The following is a 22,971-nucleotide window of genomic DNA, read 5'->3' on the forward strand; positions in this document are numbered from 1 at the left end:
AGGCAGTGGGAGAATGTAGGGTTTTCTTTGGGGACCCTGCCCGGAGCCGATGACTCAATAGTCTGAGCTGCTCGGCTGCAGGGGATTGGCCTAACCCGAGGGCGCAGGGAATAAGGCATTACTGTCTCATTCCTGATGCGGCTGCGCACAGCAAGTGCTTTTTGAGCAGCACCGGGCTCTTTGGCTTTAAAAGTATTTCGACCGTATTGGATAATGCGCCGGCGGTCACGGTCAACCGTTGAGCGATCGGAGTGTGCGGTTTTCGGGCCGACCTTTTCTAACCCGTCCTTCCTCGGGGGAAGGCAGCATCGCTGCTTCCATAAATAATATGGACATGCTGGTCGCCTGGGGGAAACACCTTACTGCCTTCACACTCCTGTCGCAGAGGACAGTACGACTTTACCGCCAGACCGCGCCGTACCACGATTACTCGTAGTGCGGGGTCTCGCTGCTCTTGGTCTGGCTGCTCCCCTTTGGCCTTCCTGGCATGGTTGTACCTTGTGGAACGGAGTTCCAGCCACTGTAGCCCGCGGGATCATTGCAGCACTCAAGCCCGGCCACCACATCAAGGTGGCAGCTTTAGGTCGTGATGGTAATATCTTATCTCTGTTGATTCGTTCGGGTGGCACGGTTATGCACCGTGACGTGTTACGGATGAACAAGTACTCGTCACAGTTTGCCAAGGTGGCTATAACACCCTTACGCTACCTAGCTGCCATGCCGCCCGAAGGGGACACGAGGACTGGGATACTGCTAGGTTGCCCAAACCTAGACGGGATAAATCGAGATGCAGAAGTCGAACCACGGACCTTCCTGTCAGTAAATTTGCGCTCTAACCACTGAGCCATCTCGTGAGAGTGCTACAGCGGAACGGAACACTAGGTTTGGTTTATCCGTGTAGCTACCCAGAACCCCCAACCACCATGGATACTTCGGACCCACTACTGAAGAGCCCTCAAACTGCTTCTCATATCCGACAATCGATGTGGACCAGCTGAAACGATCATCTCAGAATCTGTTGAACACCGTTCGGAAGAGAGTTGTGTGCGCGCGAAATCTTTTGAGAGTCCCACGATTACGTACTTTTCCCTCACTGCTATAAATAGACCTTGTTGTAGCAAAATTGGATGTTTTTTGCATTGACAGTTGTGACACTTGCAGTATTAGCATCTGGGTAATTATCCCCGACCTGACATTCGGGAAATGAACGGGTGCAAAACGGAAGGCTTTCAGCCTACTCCTTGCTTCCCCTTGCTTTTCGAAGAGTCTCCACGCCCGCAAAGTAATGACCATCCTGAAAAGTCAATTAAGAACTATCCTGCATCACCTTGTGTTCCCCAAATTGTGCATTTTGATTGTGCCTTTACCCACCTCCGAACGTATACATTCCTGTTGTTGTTATTATGGGGACAACGCCGCAGAAATTACGCGGGCATAACTGGGGGCGAGCGTTACGGTTGAGGCGATCGTATTGCTTGCGGACTTCATGACGTGTAGTGATCGCTGTACGTATATGGTCAATCTACAGGCACACTTACATCCTTCTTGCTTCCGTCGCTTTGAATTCATGAGATTTTTCAATGGTGTTCCGGGAATGTTGGACGTGCTCGCAAATGTGAACCGACCTTGTGTGCACCAGGCTACCAGAGTGCCTCGTTTGGATCACGATGCAACCCCAACTGAGAAACCTAGAACACCGTGGTTTTCTTGGGAGGTCGTCATCTGCACGGAGTGGACTTTTAAACCTGCATGAGAAGGTGGTTGTATGCTCTTCAGGGCAATCTAGCTCCCGCAATAGAGACACCGTTGGGATCTCGGGAATCCTTGTTCACGGTCACTTTCTCGGAGACAGGTAGAACTTGCCCGTCAACTAGTTCTATCACTACTGACACTTGTTGGCTTGTTTTATGGAAGATTATTTTAACGACCACTTCTAGGATGATGCTTATGTAATTTTCAAAGTGTACTTTATTCACCTCCTCCAGCACAACATTGTCGTTGGATGCATTTTGTTTGTTCTTTCTTGGTTGCCACTAACAGCACTGTCGAGACCATTCTCGGTCCCTTGTTGAATCACTGGTTTTCCGTGGACCAACTGGATGCTCCAGATCAGAAGGTGGGGTCGGAGGTGGGTGGTTGGGCTATTTCCAACAGGGTAAGCCCCAGTCATGCATCCACACGTATTACAAACACCTCCGGCTCTCGGCCCTGGACGGCGGCAGTGGTTAGCAGTCGTAGTAGACTGGATGGGGCACAGGCTTTGGATCTCCTGAAGACCACGACGGCTACTGACGCATACGAATCTGGTGGGAGACGTTTGGTACGGGGCAAGACTAAGGTGACCGCGGTTGATCAGCCATCTTTGTTGCGTGATGGGGCACTGGATGATACTCCAACTCCTGCTGGAGATGAGGTATGATCTCGTTTCCTCGCGTCGCACCACTTTTCAGTAGATAGCATACTTTTCACAGATATTTTCTGCATCATAACAAACTTTGTTTGCTTTCTCTAACAGCCTTTTGTGTACTGATTGCAGTTTGGGGTTTTGAGGGACGCTTTTCTTTCCGAACAGCTTTTTCGCTGCTTGATCGCCCAGTTTGCATTCACTAAACGCTTGTTATTTGAGCAACAAAATCAACTTCCAACGTTCATGGCCCATTCTGGACAGTGTTATTCTTCGATATAAGACAACAATGAAAACAGTGATCAAACAGACATCAAACTACGCTCTTNCTTCCTAATGGAATTTGTTAATGGGCCAACCCTAGCCGTCCCGGTACATGGTGCTGGCAATTTGGGGACTTTTATTTTTTCTCTTTCAGTCGTATACGGAAAGTTTTCAATCGAGAAAGGTGTGTTGGGAGTAAAGGACTATTTTTCAATCGCCTACTCTGATCAGTTATTCAATTTCAAACTTCCCCTGAAGCACGTTATCGCATGTTCCGTTTCAGGTGTAAATGAACCGTAAACGTGGTCGGTTTTATCGACACCCGTATGGTACTCTCTCCCACGTGAAGAAATATCTCAAGGGCTACCAATTTGAACAGGTCATGGTGACTTTTACAAATGGCTCACACAAATTTTAACCGGTTTTGTTAGGATTGTCCATTTGAGTCAGAAAGAATGATCCGACTAGTCAACAAACTCAGGCAAATTGGCTAGGTTATGGGTGTGCACGATCCTCATCAGCTGTTGGCCACGAACAGGTGTTTTTCCGAATAGAGAAGAATCCTTACAAGAGAAATCGATTTCCTTCAAAGAGGACAGTGAAGGGGCGAGACGGCCCAAGCGGTTAGAGCGCGAATTTCCTGACTGAAAGGTCCGTGGTTCGAACCCGACCTCTGCCTCTCGACTTCCCTTTGTCTAGGCTTGGGCAACCTGGCAGTATCCCATCCCTCGTGCAACCTTCGGGTGGCATGGCGCCGAAAGGGTACTGCAGCTGAACAACAGTGAAGCATCAGTGTCAACACTGATGTTGCTGTCTTTGATGAAAGAGGACACTACTGAAAATCAACTTGTGTAAACAGTGCTGGATAAGTTTGTCCAACTGCAGCGATAGATGTAGCAGCAGTTGTGGGGCCTACCGTGTGTTTCGCTATCGGTTTTGACCTTTTATCGCCCATCTATCGAGGACAAATGAGCTTCACTCAGTGTACTGTGTCTAACAGCTACTGTTCTATAAAAAAAAAACAAAATTGTAATAAGACTCGCTTTCATGAATGAAAACGGCGGCTTCGGACTCTAGTTTTTCTGAGTTGTGTTCACCCGTGTAAGCCACGCTAGCTGAATGACTGATTCGAGACACCAGCCAAATAGTGAAATGGCAAACACTGGCACTTTTTTGGTGTTATGTGTGCGATGTGTCAAAGGAACAAGAACATGGCCTCCAGTGTTCGTACAGATCCACAATTTTGCTTGCGGTGTATCCACCTAATTCTGGTTTTAAACAGTCGTTCATCCACACCGGAGCGGATTTCGGTTTTGTCATTAACCATGCACATCCTGGGCTGCGATGGTATTTGAACTCCCGAATTTCTGGCATGTTAGGTGACCGTGTCGTCACCACTCCACCGACAAGGATGGGTGCATCCGAATTATCTGGAGCGTGTTCACGCTGGATGTAAAAGAATCAGCAGTGAAGTTGAAGTGGGCCTATCTGCTTCGCCAGTGATCAATGGTGCGCTGAGTTAGCTTTAGCCAGTTGCGTTTGTATGAAGCGTAAACAATGCTATTCAGGTTCATTAGTAACCAAACGTCAACCTAACGAACCCTTTTTGACCCGTCCCACGTCAAATCTGATGAATGCTAGGCCTTTCGAGGGGATCCATGAACTTATTCATCCCGCTCACTGAGTACACTGGTGCTTTTGGAAATGTTGATTAGTGCGTTTTTTGGCCAACGCAGGCTGTGGACAGTATGGCCAACGAACCGCAGAACGAACGAGGTTGGCTACCTTTCCTCCCCAGGGTACTAACTCTCGTGTTGTACGCAATGAATATCCCCACCCGTGATTTCCCCATCCAATTCAACTGTGTCGATGATATGGTGATTGGTGTAGCTATCACCCAACCGGAAGACATTTACCGTTAAAAGTTGCACTGAGTGAAGTTTTTAGCTAGTAAGACAAACCACGTCACCACTTATTCCCCGAAATACCAGGCTGTTATCTTTCTTGCCACCTCCTGTCACCTTACTTAACCACCACTGTGTAATGTTTAGATGTGACCGTGTCAGCTAACCTTAGTTCATCCCGCGTGTCCAAACTGTCTTGAGTAAATTTCGAGGTCTAGATTTCGATGCAATCTAACTCAGAGCGCTTGCCGTTCCCCCCCCCCCCCCCCCTCATAGGTTAGTTAGTATTTGATGGACCAAGTGGTTCTAGCACGAATTTACTGACCGCAAGGTCCGTGGTTCGAACCCGACCTCTGTCTCTCGACTTTCCCTGTCTAGGCTTGGGCAACCTGGCAGTATCCCATCCCTCGTGCAACCTTCGGGTGGCATGGCGCCGAAAGGGTACTGCAGCTGAACAACAGTGAAGCATCAGTTGATCGATTAAGAGCACTCCAACAGTAACGGGTTAACCATCCTAGACATAGCGAATGGACTTTTTGTAATGCCTTCAAGCATGCTCTGGTTTGCGGTGCCCTCAAGCACCAGTAGTTTTCGCCGCTCATTTATGAGTTGTCACGCACCAACAGATTTCCTGATTTTATTGCATTATTATAGCCCACCATCACAGACTCTGTATTCTATTCGGAGTGTGCACTGGCCGTTGGTACTCGTGAACTCTACTCAACCTATTTGCGCATTCGGGAGAGTGATTTGGCCACTGGACGAAAAAACAGCAATGCTGGTTCGGAAGCCATCGTCCTAGAGCCGTACTGTTTGCGTCGGTTGCAGGCAGCCGACCTATCAGGTCGCTTGACCACTGTCGATCGACCCCCAACTTCGTCCCAGAAGTCAACAACGACCGCGAGTAGTCCAGCTCACACGCGTCTCCGTGAAGGTCTCCATGTGATTGCACCAGTGGGTTGGAGAGCTTTTTCACATTCAACGGATTCTGAAAACTCCACTGTAGTATTCCTAGGTAAGTTGTACTCGCTGTCTCGTTGGATCTGTAGCACGAAACCCCTGCGCCCACTCATTTCGGTACGTGTATTTTTTTCCACTCACACAGATACAATTGACGCCGTTCATCCCATCGGGGATAATTGGCTCAAACTCGATCGTTCTTTGGTCACCCAACGGAAGCTTCGTTCGGATCAGTCGTCCGAAGTTTTTCTCTACTTTGAAACGTCTTCGGCCGGTTCGGAAACGCGACAAACATGGCTACGCCTTATTCAACGAGCCCTGGCCGCCGAACGCTCTTGGCAACGGTACGGCTATAACCGACCATTTGACTATTCAGCAAAAGTTCCGGCAACCATAACAGATCAGTTGTCCATCCCTACTGGTGACACCGTGACGGATCAACAAAGGTCGGTGGTTTCGTCCGATCAGTCATTCGAATCGATTTCTGTGCGCAACGCGCTTCATCGAGTACGTGCTTTGTTATGCAAAGATACATTGATTTGGAGTTTTTCGGTGTTGTTATAACTTGAGCATGATACTGTGAGGAAGTTGAGCCCTAAGTCTTGATTGACTGATCAACTACATTTCAGGCGTCGTGGCTCCTTTCCATCACCTGGCACTGCTACCTGTGGATGACCCTCTTGTTATCAATTTCTACCCGATGTTTGTTGTAAATTCAGCGCGTGTGCTGTTTCTGTGACGCGCTAGCCTCCGTTTTCATATCTGCCTGCCATCAGCACACTCTGAGCTATGCCGATGGTATCAAATGTAGTTTGCGCTGAGCTTTTGAGTGCCCTTCATCCCCAGTAACTCTAGGAAAGGCCGCAAGATGGGCGGGACGGAACCATGGTCGTACTAAACTGATGTCAAATCGTTTTGGGTCAGCTGGATGGTCGAAACACGTAATATGTGTGCAGGGTTGTCCGGTAACCCGCACCGCTCATTAGACGCACCCGAGTCCCAAGTACAGGCGGTTAGTGTATACTGTATGTACTACGGTGGCCACTTTCAGAGCAGCGTTGGGCTTGAGTGTCCAGATATATCGGAACAGCCCAATATGATACTTCAGCATGATATTTCAGCCAGCGCCACGATGATCAGAGTTGGATAAACCCATCTACCGTCCGATTTCCGGCAAACTGATGTCATCAACAAAGATGAACAAAGATCTCAACGTGAGCCAGGTACTTTTTCTTGTCACAAGGTGCATTGTAATTCTCAACCTATACTAAAAATAGCTAGATAGCAACGTTTATTGACCCACTCCGATAAGGATGCGTCTGTAATCATTCACGTCACCCACGTGAGTCGTTCCGACCTGGCCCACTCTCTTGCGCTCCTCTCAGAAGTGGCATATCTGGCTGTAAGCACAGCTACAGCTAATGAATTGGAAAAACGAAAAACCCAATTTAGGGGTTGAAGTGGTGAACAACCTTAGGGCTTCCGCAGGTTTGGACAAAGACCGTTTATCAAAGCACACTCCGTTAATGCTGTGTCCTTCAAACAGGTCACTTTGAGAACGGAATTTTCTAAAATCAGCCATTATATTGATCTCTGAAGCTCAGGAATACTTACAGTTGTCGTTGAGCAATGTGTATCTTCATGGACTGCCGTGAAAACCGCGTACATGCCATACAGTAGTTGTAGAGCTGCCTTAAGTTCGTTCACCGGTGATTTGAGAAGGTTGGATAGGCAAGGTTAGGCAGTCGCCTTCATCGCTTTCATACATGATCAGCGTTTTTTTGTTAATCAGCTCTCCTGTCGTGAATACTGTTCCGTAGTCAGCTGACCTAACTGAACTAGTGTGTTTACTTTCAAGTAAAAAACCCCTGTTTCCTTCTGAATCATTGGATTCTCATCTATGGGTTGCATCATTCAAAGCGAAATCCGAAAGGAACATCCCTCCATTGGCAATTGAGAGACAACCTGTAGACCCATTGGTATGGGTCTACAGGTTGTCTCCGTAACGAGTCAGTTAGAAAACGCGTTTTCGGTTGTGCAACGGGTACTTCAATTGAAGAATGTGTCCAGCACAAGAAGCTGCGTTGGTTTGGACATGTGTTCCGTATGCCGAAGAAAGTGCTGTTTTCCATGCCCAATTCAGAGTGGCGTAAGCAGAGAGGTGGCCATTGGTAGAGGAGTATGAAGGAGATCACGAAACCCTCGGGTGCTGTCGGTGCTACTCGCCTTCCAGGATGGGGACCGCGTGATCCTCAGTGTACCTGGTTGGAGACACTACAAGATATGGCTGCCAACCGACGTCAGTGGCGTTCTTGTTGTCAGTTTCTATGCAGATTGCCTGAATGAGCGTCTGGAGGTGTAGACACTTCGGAATGATTGTGGTAAGCTAGCACTAAGTCCCTTCCCTGTCCACCTTTACTTTTTTCCTTACAATAAGGCTTCCAAATAAATCATGGTTATACGGCAGTGAAGCATCGATGTTGAACACTGATGTCATGCTGTTGCTGATGATGATGACCCATACCAAACACGTTGTGGGAATCCTCAGTTATCTAGCAATCCCATATCCACACCGCCAATGTCATGATTAACTTGGTCGTGTTACAATTTGCGGAGCCTGCACATGAGGCTTCAGAATCTTCAGTTGTTTTGTTGCTGTTGTTTAACCTTGGATACTTTGTTCCTCTCATAAAACGATAGTGCCTCGAAGTTTAATTCGGTCGAGCGTATCTGTCCACTGGAAGATAAACTAGTGGTTTCAGCTGCCATGGAGGAGCAGGCTCGCACAAAGGGCGCGATAGCGTGAACAGTGCGGGAGAAGAAGAGTGAAGTTGTAAATATCCGTTTGCCAGAACGCATTAAGGTATAGCGGGGTTCTGAAAACGACAGGTCTGATGCAGAAAAATCCTGAACTATGTCACTTGATCATACCTCTTAGTGTCTCTATCCACTGGCACATCTGTTCCAAGTATCCGCCAGCATGCTTGATGTTATTGCCCCCCACCCGGTCCACTTTTTACTGTCAGTTGCTTATCGGACTGCATTCTAAAAGCAATTTATTCTTCACCTTACTGAAAGCGCAGAAATTGGGAACTTATGCATTTACTTAATCTTGGGATGGAGGCCAACTTATTTCGGGCTTTCACGTAGTCGATTAGATGTTCTATCTATTTGGCTTCATTGCTGAGATTACTACTCATATGAGCATCGTCGTTTATCTTAATCAGAGGCTAAGGATTTACAAAGCCAAGAGTTTCGGTTCTGTACTTATTCCCCCTTTCTCTTAGCAGAGTGAGTGCTGATTCGTCGGTAAGCGCCGTCTCCCCGGATGGGTACCCGGGATGAGACAAACGAACGAATTGAACAGTAGTCGTTCCTGTCTATACATGCGTACACCAGGTTCGCACAGACTTTGTCACTGTAATTTTTCCGATGTGAGGTGATTCGACACAACACACGAGTAAATCAGTGTATAAGCCGTACTTGCTGTTTTAAAACCACCCGGTTTTATGACGTATTTAATGAATACCATGATTTTGGCGAAGATTTTTTGCTCAAGTGGGTTGTCATTATGAGGAGGCCCAAATCTGGTTCCAGGTACAAAGGTGTACTGGTGAGTGGTGCACTTTTGGATTTTGTGAGTGCTCGCTGCTTTTCGTTTCAATCAGTTTGATTCTTTCTTCCTCACTGTTCATTTAAGCCGTCCACCTGATAACTTACTTGCCGTCACCCAGACCTAGCGCATTAGTTCAGTCCGACTGTCAGTGACAGTGATTTCCGGCCGCGTGTGTTGGAAACCCGACACTGGCATTTATCGAGTTTTGACGCTTTCGATCGACCACATGACTGCCAAACATCAAATCAATCACACTACGGAGTCGTGCTGGTTTCTATTTCCAGTCCCGGCATGATGATTTTTCAGGGCTCATCGGCAAATGATGTTTCCGTCTTTCTCGCCCTGTGTAGCAGTGCCAAATTTCTGTGGGCGGTGGGAATTTTCCGGTTTGATTTCGCCACGGAACTTAAAAGCGCATTTAGCACGATGAGCCGCAGAATACTATGTGGCTGTTTCTTCCTTGTTGATCCTCGGAAGGCAGGGATTATATGCCAACTAAAAGGGAGAAGTTTGGTGACAATCGGTAGATTTATTGCTGACCAACGTTTCGCTTTTGACACGAAAGCTTCGTCAGGCCAAGTGACTGGGTTACGAGGTTGGTTGAAACTTAAGGCGGAAGAAGAAGCACTCAGCTCGGTCGGGCTAAATCTCTGTTGGGTGTCGGCCGAGGGATTTTTGTGTGTTAGGGTGGATGGCCAAGTGTTGAGCCGCTTATCTATGAACGGCGTGGATACGCGATACGGCTTAGGTCCTCAAACACTGACGTCTGAGTTACCAACATCGTTAGCTGGTTATATTTACCAGGTGATTTGTGTTTCGGTCTTAATACAGTAGTTTACCGTGTAAAGTTCAGTTGGCCTTCGCCGGTTCACCACTCGGACTGAACGCACTACCTATAAGGTTGCCGAATGCTCTTCGACGGCCCACGACTGGTCTCGTCCTTCCTGAGGCCCATCAGGTAGGCACAGTCTCGGGATTTCCGTCAACTCACCAAATATTCACTGTTGCACGCCAGTTTGAGTTAAATTAACGCATAAGGTTGGCGGAAACTCGGAGACGGTGCTTACCTGATGGACCCCAAGAGGGGCGACACCGGTTGCAAGCTCTTGAGAAGTTTCCAGCAACCTTACGAGTAGTGTGTCACACTTAGGCGATGTACTACGGTAGGTATCTCGAATATCGCACCAACTTAAACACGAGGCGGATCTGTGTAGCGCATCCAGTTGAAGATAACCATCATAAATCGGAGATTCGGCTGGACTCAGTTGAGTTTCTTGTTAAAACGAGTCCACCGTCCACTTTTAACTCTTGTTGGATAACTACCATTTTGGTCGGACTGGTCTAGTCGTTTCCATCGCTCATGGTTGACGGAGACCTTTGTTAGTTTTCACTCAAGGCCGATGAGGTCAATTCTTGTTCGAACTCCAAGCCGTTTTTTGGAAGTTATCAGCAAGTTTTGTGTTTCAGTTTATAAGCCGGTTTGTGAACTGGCCTTTTGTCATTGGCATGCGATCACACTGTGCCGTTGTACACCTGATTTTAGTATGTGTTAAACGGCATTTTTGTTCGATTGGTTTCGGGATCATTCCGTAGTCATCTGACTTGACCTCTTCGAGGATAGGTTGTCTACTATGTAGACAACAAAGCCTGGAAACATCACAAGCGAGAGATTCAGCTGGGTGCCAAGTGAGTCTCTCTAAAAACCAAATTAGTTTGCAAATGAGTGTATTTCGCCAAGTCCACGGTTCTACAGCACTTATCCGTTGAATTTCGAAATCTTGGATAGCCCACTTCCAAGAAGGCACACTTTGCGCTGCCTGCAAGACTGCGTTTGTTTCGATTCGTTATTTTCCTCTCGGTTTACCTCGGTTCTTTGTGGTTCATTGGGATACCTTGGTTTGAAGAACTGACGGTTTCCCACTCGCTTGTCATCCCTATGGCTTACATGCTAACTACATGCTTAGACGGCAACAGATTCGAATGATTTCCTAAGATGGGCTATTTCTATCTCCTGTTGCTGCATTTTCTGTCCATCTGTGTTACACCTACTTTTTTCTTCTTTGGGTTTGCACTTCCTCTGGGATTAGCTCTCTATCCGAGAATTCCGCTCAGCACGACCAGTGCTCCTGTATGGTATCGGTTGCGTTGGCTTTTGTCACTCCCACCTACCCGGTCGCATATGGGGTTACTCAGTCGATCAGTTCGTTATCCATCTTTTCCCCCACTGGGTCGACTAGACTCTCGATTGCCCCTCGGTTTTGACAATCTGGTGTCGAATTTATTCGCTGCGCATATCACCAGAGGACACAACTGTGTTTTGTACCTATTTTCACACTGGCGTCACCAAATTCCCAACGATTTTTCTCTAATTATCGCTCTCTCACCCTGCTCTACCTTAATCAGTACGCTCAAGAAACGGAATTCCTCATCAACCACCAACGTCAAAAGGACCGGTTGAAGCTAATCACAATCTACCCGGAAATTAGGGTAAGCTAGCCTTCTTTCTGTTGTACATATCGAAAACCGCACACTCTATCTTTTTCGAAAAAGTTTGGCGACAATCGGTCGGTTTTTGTTACTAGACAACGTTTCGCTTTTGACACAAAAGCTTCGTTAGGCCAAGTGACTAGGTTCCGAGGTTGGTGGAGATTTTAGGCAGAAGGGGAACCAATCAGCTAAGTCAAGCGAAATCTCTGTTGGGTGTCGGCCGAGGGATTTTAGTGTGTTAGAGTGGTTGAACAAGGGTTGGGTCAGTGGGGAAACCTACATGTGTTTGGGTCCAGCCTAGGGTCTAGTTCTTCTGGTTCAGTTCATTTGATGGTCCCTCTTGGACGTCGTTTGATCCTCCTGTCCGTCTATGTAGATGAGCTAGTGATAAGGTAGTTGTGTAAGAGGAATGCTGTGACCTTCGGTCGGGTTGGGATTTCCACCCCCACCCCCCGGTTTTCGCTAATGATTCTACGTGAGTTGACAACCACACCGTCACGTGTCAACTCGGCTTATCTAAGACCGCTTTCCAGACGCTTTCCAGCTCTACACCCTCGATTCTATTCAAGCTGTGATGCTTAGTAATTTCCACCGCCTCGACTATCAGCCGCTGTGGTGTGAATCGCAGTCCCCGTCTTAAAACTTCCACATCCTCTAGATCTATTTTATGTCCCGTGTCTAAGGCATGTACCGCCATCGCTGAGTCTTTGACCAACGTTTGGTATTCTTCTGCATTCCTTGGTGGTTTGTTAACCCTTCCTTTATCCTCCCCAATTCTGATGTGCACTTCCCTGGCAGTTTGTCCTATATAGACCTTAGAGCAATCGTTGCAGCTAATTTTATACACACACACTGTCTTGTTCAAGCTGTCTTGTTCGGCAACAGCGGACGTCTTCACAGACTGTCCACGTTTTCTAATCCAAATAGGCCATATTTTCTCCGCGATAACCTAGTTATTGAGAACACACATCATGCTTCCGTAGCTTTCACTGTGATCTGCTACTTGTGCGTTAGGAGATACAATGCCTTCCTTCTGGAAGGCATTCTTTGGATTGGACCATTCTTCGCAATCCGCCGACCTTATCTCTGAATGTGTGTTACGTTCATATACAGTAGTCCTCCAAGAGAGATCTTCCTGAAGGGAAGAGTCTACAGTAGGCGTTCTGCCACCAACAGTCCTTCTCCAAGGGAAGCTCGAATGTCTTTTTTCTACACAACGATGCCATTATTGGGGACCAATGAGCCATCAGTGTTTACGTCCTTCAGCTGCTAATGTAAATACCTCCTAGTGTATTTGTGCGTATTGTCTTCAGTGATGGTCTGGTACGGTTGGGATTTTTTTACAGGTTCAGTATCTATTCATTTTTCCTAACCCTTTTGGTCATCATCAGCTTTTGTGGTTGTAAAATTCGTGCCTATACGTGGGGTTGGATACGCTTAGGACGCCAAAATCTGAGTAGAAGAGTAATTAGGTCCCTGAACCAAAGCCGTTGACCTTGGAGCTTGACCACAATGCAGCGGAGTAGATATGTCTTGGATTACCATAGGGTCCAATCTCTTTGTACATCAATCCTTTCTAATGGTTTCCCACTTTCTCTACGTCTCGTTTTGCTCTAACCCCTCTCGTTTACCTAACTTCCAGTTCACCTATGACCAATCGATGACCGTCGCAGTCGAGCGGGCGCGTGCGAAATCTTCCGTCTTTCCACAAAATACAGGCATGGGCCTCTGTGTAATGGATTCCCGGACCGGCCGCAGTGGAAGTTACTCATCAAAAGACGTTACCGAGTCTGCTAGGCTTTCAAAGACTGTGGTGCCTTTTCCCGACCGAACGGCCAACTTGTGCTCGCGCCGGTTTCTGGTGACATGCCTCAATCTGAAATCCAGAGTCCAAGCGGTGACTGAACAGATTGATTCGGGAACAGCAGCGCAGCTGGACAATGTAGGATACATGTGCTTCATTTTGCAGTCATATGTGTGTTTCCCCTAGTCTTTTTGTCTCACCGTCATCTTCTATCTTTCTCCATTTACAGCCGGAGCCATACTTTGTAACCATGTTCCTTCTGAACACAGCTGACGGTCGTCGTGTAAGCGAAGACTTCTATTGGAACCCTAACTCACATTTGGTGGACTGGATGATACCTGCGGAGCAGTTTGCAACTGTCGCTTGGGCTGCTCATGGACCTGAATTCCAACAGCAACCTCGCAGTTCAATTTCGGTTCCGTCTCAGAGATTGTCACGCGCTCATCCCCAACCTTTTGTAGTCACCCCCCTTGGCCATTCGATCATGGTCCAACCAGGAGGATTGAGTGAGTGTCGATCGGTAAGCCTCTTGTGTATTTCACTCTTTTCGTTCTTCACTCACTTTCTTTAAGGCGCACCCTTAACAAGGAAGGATCTATAAAAACCTTCTTGAATGACGAACCCCCAAGAGAGGCACTCAACGTCACATGTCACTTTTGCACCATTATCTATATCGCTCTGTGTGTGTGGATTCATCCGGATACTGTGTAGTCTTGTGTTTAGCGGCTTGACACACGCCACCCATAAGCCCCATTCAATGAATATTCTTGAAGCCAGAAATGATTCAGTTTGAGCTATGTGACAGGTTACTGCTACCCCCAACCACTGGTCGGCTGATTTGGGGACTAACATGGGAACGGGTGTAACTTCACTAAACATCTTGTTCAACAGATGGTGTTCCTTACGGTCACTTGACCAAAGTCACACATCATCATCATTGACAGGATGACATCAGTGTTCAACACCGATGCTTCACTGCCGTACAAACCATGATTTAATTGAAAGCCTTATTATAAAGAAAAAAGTAAAGGGGAAGGGACTTAGTGCCAGCTTACCACAATCATTCCGAGGCGCCTATACCCCCGGACATTCACTCAGGCGATCTGGATAGAAACTGACAACAAGAACGCCATTGACATCGGTTGGAAGCCATATCTTGTAGTGTCTTCAATCGGGTACAGTGAGGAGACGTCATACATGGTTTTTTTCTGCAGTTCCTTAAGCCCAATGGGTAAGATGGTGAACGGTCAATGAACCCTGAATGTGTGCGTGAATCAAGCGAACCAAAGACGCCTTGGTGCGAACGGAACTCGTTTACTGCATTCACCATAAGCTCATGCGTTGTTGTGGAAGTTTTGGAACGCTCGTTGGATGATCGTTTCATGGCCAGGTTTTGTGGCCATGCAATGATGGGTCTTTGGCTTGTTGTTGTGACCAACACACAACAACGGGGGCGAGATGGCCCAAGTGGTTAGCGCGCAGATTTACTGACCGGAAGGTCCGTGGTTCGAATCCGGCCTCCGCCTCTCGACTTCTCCTGTCTAGGCTTGGGCAACCTGGTAGTACCCCAGACCTCGTGCTTCCTTCCGGTGGCATGGCAGCTAGGCACTGGAAGGGTGCTACAACTTTGAACATTTCTGTGACCAACAATGCTCGTGAGAACTCTTAGCAGTTTAAAGCAAAGTGACAATACTACGATCGTATCCATCCGATCAATCTTTGAGTATCCTGTACGACCTGAACTTTTTGGTTTCACCATATCACTTTGTTATACACGCTTCAGTTGCGGGATGCTACTCTGGGCTCGTAGGTGGGAAGCATGCGGCCAAACCGTGAAACTTCGATTAGTTGACATTCCGGCCACTACAGCAATGAATTAATCACATATCGGTACAGGACTTTGCGATGTGGGTTGACTCAATGTCCTTTGCAAACCTCGCCTAGCACAAGCCCAACTCAAGGCGTGCTCAATGCTCGTTCAGCCGTAATATCCTTTCGGTGTCTAGCTGCCATGCCACCCGAAGTAAGCACGAGGGCCGAGATACTGCCCAGTTGCCCAAACCTAAACAGGAGCGATCGGGATGCCGCAGTTAGGTTTGAACTACGGACCTTCCGGTCATTAAGTCGTGCCTCAACCACTGAGCTATCTCGAGCTTGCTTGCGAACAAACTATTGTTGGGAGCGCCCTTTCCGACGTTCCAAACGGAGCATTTTGTTGAACAGTGTAACAATTGGTCTCTCTTTGTCTTGTTTCGCAAACAGGAAGTTGCATCAGCTTCCTTATGTTTTAGCCTGCGCCGCTTTTATCATCACATCACCAAAGTGATGTACACATTTTGTACACACTTCAGTTGCGGAATGCTACTCTGAGCTCACTAATCATTCTGAGATCCAGGGGTTCCTGTTTTTCTTCATAACGAATGTCTTTTAGGGAAGTCGCTTGTAGAGGTTATAAGCTCTGGTTTGTTTGTTCACAAACAATTTCCCGATTGGGAAATTCCCCTTTCGGGGGTGTTTCAAGAAAGATTTTATAAAAATGTACACCAGACCGGGAACTGGACCTCATAACGTGTCTGCTGGAAGTCTGATTAGTTCGGCTCCACGATATCTCAGCAATAGAGAAGGCCAGACAGCACACGGATGCTTACTGCTCCTGCATTCAGTACTGCTGAGACTCAGCCGGCTTTTGAACAAACTTGCTGGAAAAACCGTTGTCGTTTTGTGTCCACTCAGATGTGAAACGACCTACTTTTCCGGTGAAGTCTTCGAGTGATACGACCATATCTGAACTCCTCGTGTTGAATGCGGGGATGCCGCTCGTTTAATCAGATCTGGTTTGTTCATAAGTTGATAAGTACTTGTTCCCATTGAGACGGTCTGTCTGTCTACGGGATCTGTCTGTCGATACCGACAAACCGAGGGTACCGACGCGAAGGGCTTATGTAACTCTAGAGTTGCCTGAAGTTCGTTTCCGACGGTACGCAGATAGCAATTCTGTGGCAAGCTCAACCACCATTCTTGGATCTTGTATTCGAGTTTTAAAAGTGCACCAAGCGTCTGTCGATAGAGTCTCTGCAATGGATACAGTGGTCCGCACTCTAGATAGGCGAGGTGGCTCAAGTGGTTAGAGCGCGAACTTACTGAACACAAGATCCGTGGTTCGAACCCGACCTCTGCCTTTCGACCCCCCCCACCTGTCTAGACTTGGGCAACCTGGCAGTATCCCAGCCCTCGTGCAACCTTCAGGTGGCACGGCAGTTAGGCACCGAAAGGGTGCAGCAGCTGAACAATTTTTTATATTTATTTTTTTATTAAATGAGATAGAAAGGAAAGTACCTTAGTTCGTATTTCATGGTTGTATGTGGGCCTCGAAACTGCCAGGGTGTCCGAAATGGGACGATTCAGGTCCTTACCGAAAGCCATTGACTCAGAATCCTGACTGCAAGGCTTCAGTGGTTAGCTTAAAACAGTCAAAGTTGGATAACTTTGAGAAACCAACTTGCCACGCATACTCCCAACATAGAGGGCGAAGAGACCGTCAGGCCTTTGCACATTGGCTATCCTGGTAGGAGAAACTGTGAATGCCAAACGATAACCCTCTTTTGTAACTCTGTAGTCACTTCATGACGCCATCTTTCCACTCAGTTATCCACATGGTACTAGGTTACTTGGAGACTTTATTTATCCACATCAACTGGCAACGATCGCGTTTCCATCTTTATCCGAATCGTACTGCGGCCTGAGCCCACGGACCCTCGTCTAAAGCAGGTGTTCAACTGACATCTGAGCATCATTCGCGTCACGGTTAGTAGATTCCAATGGTCAGGTGCTCATTGTACGTCAATTCGGACCCTGATAAATGTTCTCGAGTCCTGTCTGTCTGAAATACCTTCTAAACTAGGGAAATATACCAGCACTCCAGCAGGGTTACTGTCCATTTTTTCAGTCCCCCCGTATACCACATGAAACTTGTAACCCAAAACAATGGGTTTGGGGGAAGCGTTCTCCTCTGCGGTCGAGAAAAGAAACATTGAAACAGCCTGTTTTTTTTAATTATTGGTTAGCCTTGGGAAAAGTGTACCATGCTGGATATTGCTACTGACCCTCACTCAGCGGGGCGAGATGACCCAAATGGTTAGAGCGCGAATTTACTGACCGGAAGGTCCGTTTTTCGAACCCGACCTCTGCCTCTCGAATTCCCCTGTCTAGACTTGGGCAACCTGGCGGTATCTCAGCTCTCGTGAAACTTTCAGGTGGCTTGGCAGTCATCATGATTGACAGCATAACATCAGTGTTCAACACCAATGCTTCACTGCCGTAGCATGACAGTTAGGCGCTGAAAGGGCGTTGCAGCTGAGATATTCAGTCAACGTGCCTTTTCTTCTATCGTTGGTTTTCTTTTTGTCATTATCGTTCTTAAACGACATACACACGCATAGTCTCAATGACTCGCTGTTTAGACAGCTGACAACCACTCATTCCCTCCCTCTTTCTCTCTCTCTCTCTCTCTCGTTCTTTGTCACTTCAGGCCATCTTTTCCGTTCCACAAGCCATATCTACACCTGGTAGCATATACCTAGTGGTTCGTGTGGATAAAGTATTGAACGGACCCATCAACGCCGCTGTGGAGAAATACACCAAGGCGGCAGGCAGTCAGTTGAACGCTGAAGAAAGGTTGGGTACGACCGCCATAACGGAGACCAAACAGTCTTCAGCTTTGCATCGATCAATGCTCACCTACTGCCGTCATTTAGGGCGCTATCGGATGCCTTTTGCTTGGGGCGCAAGGTTTGTTCCCTTGTCTTATTACATTTTTTGTTCGGCTAGTTTTCATTTTTGTGACCAATTAACCTTTTAAAAAAATCTACCCTTCTTCCTGACGGAGACACTGTTCGTAAGGTTACTGAAAACTTTTCGATTGCCCGTTTTCACCCGTTCTCAGTGACTTTGAGTAGTATTCTGTCAAGAAAATATGCAGCGATATCTCAACTATGGTGAAACATGAGATGACATTTGTGCAGCTGCTACAAATAGAATATCGGTTCTAATTGAGCGCGAGAACAAGAATGAATTGTGTAGAGGATTGGGTACAGGTATTGAATGAATGATTGTAAAAATCTAATGAGTAATAATGAGTGTGGTTAGGCTTCTCGATTTCTTAACTTAAAATGCCGTGTACGCTCCTGCAGCCGGGCTAAATCAGAGATGCTAGGGTCATATGTATCTGGAGATGCAGGTGCATTGCCCGGAGTGACTGAAGTATGATCGATATCATCTCCAATGTTATTGAGCGGAGGCGTGTGCAAGTCAGATAGAGGGGGTGCATGAACACCATTGTCTTCATTGAATGAGGTACGCATGAAATCGTTGACATGTGTGGGATCACCACAAGGAGCGAGATGGTGGACGGATACAGTGCTTTCTTTCCCGCCGGGAAAACGAACACGGGCGTAATGTGGATTGCTATTTATTAATTGGACTTCCTCAACGACGGGCTCATACTTTGAGGCACGGTCAAATCTCCTCAGTAAAACAGGTCCTGGAACAGTGAGCCAAGTCGGTATAGATAAACCACAGGATGACCGGCGTTCAAACCGGAATATCCGTTCATGTGGAGTAACATTCGTGGAGACGCAGAGAAGGGACCGTATAGAGTGGAGGGCATCCGGTAGAGCCGACTCCCAGTGACAGATTTGGAGGCCTTTCGTCTTGAGTCTAAGCTGGATTGCGTTCCAGAGTGTTCCGTTGAGGCGTTCGACTTGCCCGTTCCCCTGGGGATTATAAGAAGTTGTTCGGCTGGTGCAAACTCCCCTGTCATGTAGGAATGTGGACAGTTCGTCAGATATGAATGACGAGCCACGATCCGAATGTACATATGCAGGCATGCCAAACAAAGAGAATAACTCACACAGACATTTAATAACTGTAGACGCACATGTATCTACGCAGGGAAAGGCAAACGGAAAACGAGAAAACTCGTCAACGATGGTAAGGAGATACCGGTTTCGAGTAACAGAAGGTAGAGGTCCTTTAAAATCGATGCTAATTCGTTCAAATGGTTGGGTCGCTTTGATGAGCGTAGCGGGGGGTGGTTTGTAAAACTGCGGTTTGATGGCGGCGCAAACCGTACACTTTGTGGTGATGTCCTTGACATCTTGGAGAGAGAACGGCAGGTTTTTGGAAAGAACAAAGTGGTGCATTCGAGTGATTCCAGGATGGCACAAGGAATCGTGAATTTCTTTTAATTTATCATTGCCGATCACATTGGCGCATAGGTTACGCGATAAGGTGTCAGCAACCAGATTGTCTTTTCCAGGTCTGTAGCTCACATCGTAGCTAAAAGCGGAAAGTTCCATTTTCCATCGCTGAATTTTATCATTTTTTATCTTACTTTTCTGCGACGAACCATACATAAAGGAAACTGACCGCTGGTCAGTGATAAGCTTGAAGTGCTTCCCGAAGAGATAATGCTTCCATTTACGGATAGATTCAACGATGGCGTATGCCTCCTTCTCAATAGCAGAGTGATTCTTTTCGCTCGGTGTCAGTGTTCTAGAAAAGAAGGCCACCGGTTGGCCGTTCTGAGTCAGAGATGCAGCAATGGCTATGTCTGAGGCGTCAGTCTCGACAACCAATGGTGCGTTGTAGTCGACTGTCACAACCATGGCGTTCTCTAACTCCTTCTTTAAATTTTTGAAAGACTGTTGCACACGCTCCGGTAAGGGGAAAGTCTTATTTCTGACAAGCACACTGATTTTGTCAGAGAAGCATGGTATCCATTGCGAATAATAAGCAAACATACCAACAACACGTTGTTGGGATTTAGCGTCATGTGGATGAGGGAGTTCACGAATAGGTTTCATTCGTTCAGGATCTGGTTTGATAATTCCTTTAGAGACTTCGTAGCCCAGAAGGCGTATTTGTTTGGCTGCTATGATGCTTTTCTTACAGTTAAGGGTAATTCCATATTTTCTTATTACTTCAAAGAAAGATTTGAGGTTCTGGTCATGCTCACTTTGGGTAGTCCCACAAATAGTGACGTTGTCGATGTAAGCGTAGGTGCTACTTAGGTTCTCAGACTTGATTATTTGGTCAATAGTACGTTGAAAACATGCTACTCCGTTGGTTACACCGAAAGGAATACGACGGAACTGAAACAGCTCTCCGCATGCTTCAAAAGCCGTATACGGTTTATCTTGCTCACTGATTGGAACTTGATGGTAAGCACTCAATAGGTCTAAGGTGCTAAAGACAGTATGACGGGAAATTTCTTCGATCATTTTATCCAGTCGCGGTAACGGATACGCGTCTAGGTATGTGAACCGATTAATGGTTTGACTGTAGTCCACTACCATGCGTCTTTTGTGGTTTGAATTTTTCGTGACCAGTACTTGAGCCCTCCATGGAGAACTCGAAGGTTCGATTATACCTTCATCCAATAGTCGATTAACTTCACAGCGGATAAATTGTTCATCGTCCGGATTATAACGTCGCGATTTTGTAGCAACAGGCTTGCAGTCGGGTGAGAGGTTAGCAAAAAGAGGAGGTGACTCGACCGCAGCAGCAGGTAGACCGCAGAGGGTGAATGGACCTCGGTCCCCACCGAATGTGATTTCAACTTTGTTATGTAGACCAAGGAAGTCATGGCCTAGCAGCAGGTCAGCACATAGATTGGGTAATACCAATAGTTTGATCTTTTTGTAAACGGTGCCCCTGTAATCGATGGATGCGTAGCAGTAGCCTCTAGTTGAACACGTCAGAGAGGTAGATGCCATGGTAATCACAGAATTGTTAGCATATACCTTCCAGCCATGTTTACCAACCACCAAAGGAGATATGTAACTGCTCGAACTTCCTGTGTCTATGAGGGCCTGAAGCGATATCCCGTTCACCTTTATGCTGGTCACCGTGCGAGACAAGCAGTTCGGGGCCGCAGCAGTCAACAGGGAAGATAAGGCCGAATCCGTTGTGCAATTTGAGTGACACTTTACAGATTTGGATCGACAAACACGCTGAAAATGGCCTGTTTTGCCACATGATTTACAAACTGCTTCTCTTGCGGGGCACTTTGACCGTGGATGTCTGGAACGACCACAAAAGTAACATATCTGAGAACTGATTGACGAGAGATAGGGTGTAGAATCAGGGGAGTTTGAGTGTGAAGGGATAACTGTAGATGTCTGTAAAGGTGCTGCAGCCGCAGAAAATGATATCGCCTGGTTATGTGAGTATGACTGAGCTTGTTTGTGGGCCAATTCTAATGACCTGGCCAATTCATGAGCTTCATCGAGAGTGAGTTCGTTTTGAGCTAGAAGTCGTTCTCTGATGGTAGTAGACTGAAGTCCGTTGATTAGAGCATCGCGTACACTTTCGTTTTGATGGTCAATGGCGGACACCGCCTTGAAATCACAATTTTTGGCCAAGGATTTAAGCCTCTGAACAAACTGATCAACATCTTGACTGGTGTCTTGTTTGCAAGTTTGTAGAAGATGGCGAGCATAAATTATATTCTTTGGACGAACGTACAACTTTTCAAGTGCACTGATAGCTGATTCGTAATCTGGACAGTCAGCGATATAAACGTATACAGGTGCATCCACAAAATGGATCAGAGTTTCGAGTTTATTTAGATTGGGCGATTCGACAGTGCCCAGAAACGTTTGGAAGGTTCGGAACCAATGATTCCAACGCGTTGTTGCGTCTGGAGAATTAGGATCTGCGTCGAAACACTTGGGTCGCAGCAACGGTTCCATTGTATTCTTAGACAAGTAAATTGTTACGAATAGAATATCGATTCTGATTGAGCGCGAGAACAAGAATGAATGGCGTAGAATGAATATCACTTTACTTGTCTAAGAATAGACGTACATAAGCTGAAAATGACGGCGAAGGCATGGTTAATACAAAACGATAATGTGAGCACGAATATTCATGACAACAGCCCATTCTGTTCAACAATTTCATGGACAAGAGATTCAGATGTAATCCGAACTCAATTTGCAAATGAATGCAGTTCACCGAAATCAACTCTGTTCATTCAACGTATCTCCTCTTATTTACGCTACGAAGACAACTAACTGAGGTTTCTGATAAGTTAGCCTGACTGCTGTCACCGTAGGTCGAATTACTAGAGCATCTACTCTCGGCGGCTGTTGTTTGTTGAACTACACTCAGGCATACCCCCAGACAGTGAATCGTACCAAGTTAACTGAAGCCTTCCTCAGGCAATGGCAACTGCGGCTGTCGTTGCACCCCATGTGTGCGCAAACTCTTCCAGCATCGCAGAAACTACGGTAGGCTAGCACGCTAGGGGTTGTCCCAGTCAAATGTTGCTATCGTGTAGTCGAAATTGGTGGAACTAGAGTCGAAGCTAAGCTACTTGGGACTTTTCTTTTCAGGATAAAAACATTTTTTGTCACAAGAAATTGTCCCCCCGCTTATGTGACCTTCCGTCGTCTCCCCCCCCACTCCACAGGTCGCTCACTTCTCAGTCCCATTCCATTCCCTTGTTTAGTATGGATCAAGCCAAATT

The 22,971-nt window shown here is 46.9% G+C and overlaps 1 protein-coding gene across 1 annotated transcript in view; it reads left to right on the plus strand.

Annotated features, from left to right (window-relative positions):
• T265_10728 (hypothetical protein) overlaps positions 1-22,971 on the plus strand; it is a gene marked incomplete at both ends in the record, with an annotated part of 92,524 nt that overhangs the window by 5,760 nt on the left and 63,793 nt on the right. The window contains 7 exons of the mRNA XM_009177188.1: positions 2,041-2,413; positions 5,227-5,587; positions 5,678-6,039; positions 11,552-11,635; positions 13,278-13,577; positions 13,669-13,959; positions 17,968-18,227. Coding sequence (XP_009175452.1) covers positions 2,041-2,413; positions 5,227-5,587; positions 5,678-6,039; positions 11,552-11,635; positions 13,278-13,577; positions 13,669-13,959; positions 17,968-18,227 — 2,031 coding nt within the window. The remainder of the gene's footprint in view (positions 1-2,040; positions 2,414-5,226; positions 5,588-5,677; positions 6,040-11,551; positions 11,636-13,277; positions 13,578-13,668; positions 13,960-17,967; positions 18,228-22,971) is intronic.

This window comes from Opisthorchis viverrini (assembly GCF_000715545.1).
Source record: "Opisthorchis viverrini unplaced genomic scaffold opera_v5_399, whole genome shotgun sequence".
In the NCBI taxonomy this organism is placed as follows: Eukaryota; Metazoa; Platyhelminthes; class Trematoda; order Opisthorchiida; family Opisthorchiidae; genus Opisthorchis; species Opisthorchis viverrini.